Below are 6881 nucleotides of genomic sequence, written 5' to 3'. Positions count from 1 at the left end.
GGAGAATAATACAATTAGATAAAGAAAAAGATCCAATCAGTGATTTCAAAGATAAGGTAGCAGAAAACACTCAATCAGATCAGCAACAAGAAAAAAGAATCCAAAAAAGGAGGACAGTTTAAGGGGCCTCTGGGACAACATCAAGTACTGATATTCATATGATAGGGGTACTAAAAAGAGAAGAGAGGAAACAAAGAATTGAAAATCTATTTCAAGAAATAATAATGGAAAACTTCCCTAAACTGGTGAAGGAAATGGACATAAAACCCCAGGAAGCTCAGAGAATTCCAAAACTCAGGAATCCAAAGAGGCCCACACCAAGAAGCATCATAATTAAAATGCTACAGGTTAAATACAAAAAAAGAATATTAAAAGCAGCAAGAGAAAAACAGATAATTACTTATAAGGGAACACCCATAAGACTGGCAGCTGATTTCTCAAAAGAAACTATATAGGACGGAAGTGCTCGGCAAAAAATATTTAACAGGATGAAGACCAAGGATCTACAACCAAGGATTCTTTATTCAGCAAAGCTATCATTTAGAGTTGAAGGACAGATAAAGAGCTTCCCAGACAAAAATAAGCAAAAGGAATTTATCACCACCGAGCCAGTACTCCAGGAAATGGTGGGGGGACTTCCTTAAGAAGAAAAAATATAAGACTCACTTCAGATTAAAAGACACATATAGACTAAAAGGAAGGGGATAGAAAAAGATATTGTTTTGATGGACCTAGACGGTATTTAAGACAGAGAAAAAGAAACGCTATATGATTTCACTTATATGTGGAATCCAAGGAATAAAAAGAACAAACTAATCAAAAACAGACTCACAAAGATAGTGGTCAATTTGGTGACAGACAGAGGGGAGAGGGATTTGGGGGGCTGGGAGAATGGAGTGAAGGGTTAAAGAAGTACAAATTAGTAGCTGATGGATGGTCACAGGGATGGGGAGCATGGCAAAGGGAATGTAGTTAGCATTAATATGATGGCTAGGTGGAAGGTCAGGAGAGGGAGAGAGCAATTGGGGGGATAGTTTTGATAAACTATATAGATAGATGTCTAACCAATGTACTGTATACTTGAAACTAATTAAAATTTTAAAAAATGAAAAAAATTAAAACAAAATTTCTAAGGGTACAGAAACTTTACACAAAATCAACCACTTCTATGATAAAAAAAATTTCTTAAGGTTTTGAAGGCCTACCTGCAGATCTTTCACATTTGGGAAAGGAATTCCTATAGTTATAACAGCACGGGCATTGTCATCTGAGAAATCCAGACCCTCACTCACTTTACCACGACAAACTGCTACCAGGAGGGCTCCATCTTAAGCAACAAAAATAAACATTTTTAAAAACACACTCAAATTTCCAAAAATTGACTATTCTTGTCATTTCTAAAAGGTATGAAATTTAAGTGATCATAGTAGCAAACTTAAACGAATCAAAATGAAAAACTATTATGAGATAAAGTTTAAAAAGATCAATGTTTTTAAATAAACAAGGAAAACAAAATTACATTTAGGTGCAATATGGTAGCAAAGCAATTTACCAACTGTATATCTTCCAGAAACTTACACATAAAACCACATCCAAGTAGTAACTTGCACATAAACTAAGTAATTGTGACCCAACTGTTTTATCTCTAAAAATTTGAAATTGCAATCATTATCATTACATCAGTATTTAAAAGTTCTTGGAATGATTTAAATAACTCTTAATTTGTACCATACACCATACTGAATCAGTATTATATTAAAAAGTATGTAAAACACACATAGAATATTCTTATCATACAAGCACATTGACAATTATGGTATAGTATCTTATGATCTTGCATTGTTCATAAATTATCACTATTAGCCCTTCCCATCAACCTCTTTATGGACATTCTCTAACTTTGATATTGAGTCTTTAGTTGTGTTTTGAAAATTCAAGTTTACCTTAGATAACAGAGTATAAGCACAAAGTATATTATTTGCATCAAAATGTAGGGCTCATTGAGCTATTAAGGAAGATTTTTATGCATGCTCTGCCTTCTCTCATGTAGGGAAGACTATGGAATAATACCTGAATGCATGTTGTTTCACTTGGTATCATTGTGAAAACATTCATAGGAGAAAAATACCAAATAAATAAAATATTTATCTAATTTATTTTCTTTTTACTCAAGAGTATAAAATATAATTTTTTCTCAAGTGCAATTCATTTAAAAAGATAACACAAAAATTTAACAGCACCAACTTCTTACTTTATAGTAAAAAAAGGTTTTTCATCAACCATCCAATACTTTCCAATTACCTTTTCCTCCTTTGTACTTGATCGCATCATAGTACACCTGCAGTAATTCATCAAAATTAGTTTTTTCTCCTCTCTGTGGTTCTATAATGACTGTCTTCACCAACTCCAGATCACGCCACAAACCAGTGTCAAGCCAACGTTCTTTTAACTTTTCTAATAACTAAAAAAAGTAAGAAAAAAATGAATCATTGTGTCTTCAACTGAACAAACTTAACTTGGTTTTTTTAAAGACAGTGTGGCTATATGTGACTATGGCAAGCATATTAACGACTGTGTTTTACTTTTCTTGTCTATAAAATGAGGAAAACAATAACATATCATAGAATTGTTATTGGGTTAAATTCATTACCCTAAGCTTTCGATAGCTTTGAACAATGCCTGGCACATACTAAGAGCACCATAAATGTTAGCTGCTGCTGCTACTGTTACCATTACAATTACTAATAATACTACTGCTGCAGCTGCTGTTCCTATTTCTATTATTGCTATCTCGAGAATTTCAAAACTAGAAAAAAAATGACTTCTGTCATAGTTGACAAAATTTCTCTCCTTAAACTTAAGGTGAAATTCCTTAATATCTTTAACTAAAAATTCTTTAAATGAAGATTCTTTAAAATCATTTTACCTGATCCATAGACAGCTAAGCTGTTTGAAAATTTGATCATATTTAAAAAACGGAATTGAGTAAACGTATAAACAGAGACTCAGGTAGCCAACAAGCAGAAAATATACAGACGTAAATAGAATATTTACAAAAATAACCATGTGCTAAATTACAAAAGGACTTCCAACAAATTTCAAAGAATCTTTATCAGATTAACCACATATTCTAACAACAATGCAACTTTGAATAAAAGTCAGTAATACAAAGTGAGTGTGTAACAAGCAAACATACAAGCCCAACATTTAAGGTTATATTCTTAAAGAACATCTGGGTTATTTGTTAATTATATCTCAATAAAGCTGGTGGGGGTCGGGGGGAGAAAAAAATAACAAAAAAAGAAGGTATGGTTTAGAGAGGAAAATACAGAATTCATAAAGTCTTTAGATATAAATGATAAGAAAAGCACTCACAATTGCAAACATGTAGGGTGTGGTAGAGGCAATACTTAGAAACAAATTGATAGCTTGAAATGTATTTATTTAAAAAATTTGAAACCAACTGAATTAAGCATTCTTTTTAAAAAGCTAAAAAATTAAAACAATAAACGCAAAAAATGGTAGAAGTTAACAATAAACATAACTAAAATAAATGAGAGACAAAAGAGCCATTAGTAGAGATTATTATGATGTAAGCTGAACTGTTTTACTCATTTGTTTTATGTAGAGTTCTATGCAACGTGGACCAGTTATAATGTTGGCCAAGCACCAAGAAATTATCCCAATTTCTCTAGAGAACAGAAACTAATTTTTATAAAACAGTTTATTTCCTCAGAACTTTATCCTCATCTATTTTCAGAAATAAATAATATATAATAATACAAGTGTTCTTATAAGAGAGCCCACAGAGCATCATTGCTCCTTCCACCAGGTGAGAACACAGCAACAAAGTGCTAGCTACTGATCAGGAAAAGGGCCCTCACCCAACTATGCTGACACACTGATCTGAGGGCCCTCACCCAACTATGCTGACACACTTCCAGCCTCCAAAGCTGTGAGAAATAAATTATTGTTGTTTACAAGCTACCACATCTGTGGTATTTTGTTACAGAAGCCAGAATGAACTAAAAAAAAAAATCGTTAATTGGTAAAATAGTTCATTGATATTACACCATGATCAGGGTATTCTAATGAATAAAAATAAAAATTCCCTGTAACACCATGTTATTAGGTAAAAAACGTAGGGCTATCGCTAATCTAAAAGTTTTATTTTGAATGCTTCAAGGCACTTGATATATACGCAAATTATATCACAGTAAAGGTGTTATATTTTTTAAAATGATAAAGAGGATACAGAACTTCCAAATCACGAAAGGGGGAAAAAGGACAAAATCCTGAATCATTCAAATAAGACAAACAAAAGAGAAAAAGAGGTAAAAGAAAGCACAAAATAAGATGGTATAAAATAAGTCCAAATATGCTAAGTATCAAAGCAAACAAAAATGAATTTAACTCATTTATTAAAACTGACAAACTCAGATTGTTTGGAAGGAGGAGAAAAAAAAGAAGGAAGGTGGAAGGAAAGAGGGAGAAAAGAAATGAGGAATCAAAAAAAAGAAAGTCTGTTATTTATCAATAAAGACACTTAAAATTAAACCATGCCAAAATTTTGAAAGGGAAGATATAAACGAAAATAAAACACCAACTAAGGAAAAATCCTCAAGCAACCCAGGAGGTATGGGAAATGAAGAGGACATTCCAAGGACTGAAACTTTCAATGCATAGGCTGTTAAAAAAAGATTCTCCTAAATGCCAAAATTATAGTAAAATGTAAAATCAATAAATTTTTTTTAAAAAATGTAAAAAAAAGAAAATGAAGATATGGAAAAAGATATGTGAGGCAGATATTTACCAAAAGAAATTAGGTGCATCACAGGCATAAAAAAGACTTCAAAGCAAAAAGCTTTAAAAAACAGATATATATTCCATATACTTAAAATGTACACCCATTAAAAAGTCATAGCATTCATGAATCTTTATGCACTTAGTTTCAAAATACAGAAAGGTAAATCTGACAAGAAATATAAGGATAAATTGCCCAAGTTCCTAAATACTACAGAGGACTTCAATGTACCTCTTTTGGATATCTATAGATGAATTAGGCAAAATCAGTAAGGACACAGAAGATTTAAGTTTCTAAGAATCATCAGTCTTATTCTAATATATGTAGAGAACTTGGTGCTGAATAAAAAAATGATTCTTTTCAAACATGGAAAAGTAGATACAAAGTCACAAAGGACATATCAATAAATTTTTGAAATGTGAAATCATACAGATCACATTCACTGAGACTGGATATTAACAGAAGGGTCACCTATACTAAGACAAAATAAAATTTATCTAAATAGAAATCAAATTAAAATATTTCCATAAAATTTCTAGGTTCGAGAGGAAAACAAAATGGAAAAAAAATTACTTAGAAACATTTTGGATATTCTGAGTCCTCTGCTTTTCTAAATGAATTTCAGAATCAGCTTGTCAATTTCTACAAAATGTCAAAAGCAGCATTATTTAAACAGCAGAACAAATACAAACAAGAAGACTAGAAATAACCAAAATGTTTCATATATATTCATATAATAGATTATAATAAACAATAAAAATAACTTCCACCATGGATTAGTAAAAAAAGCAAATGCAGAAAATTTTACACAATATCAGGCCATTTTAAAAAAACTCAAAGAAAAACTAAGTAAGATGTTGTTTAGGAATATATATGCTTGGTGAATACATATATATGTATGTAGTAAAGCCATTTTTTAAAAAAAATGAAAGATAATTACAAACTTTAGTACAATTATTAACTCTGTGGGGGTGGGCAAAGGATTGAGAAGGAGAATCCAGACAGCTTTAACAGTAATATTTAGTTCTTAAGGTGATAGTTTTGATGTTTTCATTTTATTCTTATACTTCATAATTCATATGTGTATTACATATGATCTTATATAAGTATGAAATATTACATAATCGTTGTGAAAAATTCAGTGAGAGTATTTCTTGTGAATATTTTTAGTAATACCAGGGCAATGGGGATAGAGGAATGAAGATGAGAAAATAACAACAATAACAAAAATATCAAGACCCCACAATGTGCCAGAAACATCAGAGATCTAAAAATAAAGCAGAAAATGTCATAGAAGATGTCCCTGTCTTCTTGGCACATATAGTGAAAGAATATTACATTTCTAAAGATGCAGAATAAATATAGACTGAAACTCCAAAATTTATATGTATAGTCCAGATTGCTCCTCTAAGCACTATATCCATATATCCAATGGTCTAGTCAAATTCACCAATTAGATATCTCAAAAGCACCTGAAATTTTATACAAGACCAAAAAAAATATTCCAGTGTTTGTTATCTCAATAAAAGGTACCATCTTTTAGTGAGTTGCCTTTGCATAAACATTGAGTCACCTTAATAATTCCCTCTCCCTGTAATTGATCACATTCAATCTATTACCAAGCCCTGTTAATTTTTGTCTTCTTATAAAAACATCTCCATATCCAAAGTCACCACCCTAGTCCTAGCTATCATTATCTCTTGAAGGACTACTCCAATAGTCTCCTAATTGTATTTTCTGGTTCTTATCTATTACTCTTAGGTCTTTACATTTTAGCTGGAGCAATATTTTCAAGATATAAATTTTAACAAATCATCCACTCACATTTCCACTTTAAAAATTCAATAGGGTGTGCATCATCATACCTTCCTTGACCCATATAGAAACACTGATTCAAAAACAAAAAGAAACCAATTACTTTTATAAAAAATTCAGAAAACAGTTCAGAGGTTCCTGCTTCCTCAATGACTGAGAAACCAGCTACATCAAAGATGGAAGGAAAATTCATGGCACCACTTGCCTTAGTCCCTCCCCCCAGCTCAGCATGGTAAAACTGGGAGAAAATTTAACTCTTAGA

The 6881-nt window shown here is 31.5% G+C and overlaps 1 protein-coding gene across 1 annotated transcript in view; it reads right to left on the bottom strand.

Annotated features, from left to right (window-relative positions):
* BRIP1 (BRCA1 interacting protein C-terminal helicase 1) overlaps positions 1-6881 on the bottom strand; it is a 161007-nt gene that overhangs the window by 46911 nt on the left and 107215 nt on the right. Inside the window, exons 15-16 of the mRNA XM_006924906.3 lie at positions 2302-2461; positions 1206-1327 (exon numbers count right to left, since the gene is read on the bottom strand). Coding sequence (XP_006924968.2) covers positions 1206-1327; positions 2302-2461 — 282 coding nt within the window. The remainder of the gene's footprint in view (positions 1-1205; positions 1328-2301; positions 2462-6881) is intronic.

This window comes from Pteropus alecto, unplaced genomic scaffold, assembly GCF_000325575.1.
Source record: "Pteropus alecto unplaced genomic scaffold, ASM32557v1 scaffold98, whole genome shotgun sequence".
In the NCBI taxonomy this organism is placed as follows: Eukaryota; Metazoa; Chordata; class Mammalia; order Chiroptera; family Pteropodidae; genus Pteropus; species Pteropus alecto.
Note: the sequence above shows the minus strand (reverse complement) of the source record. Positions and strands in the feature narration are given on the sequence as shown.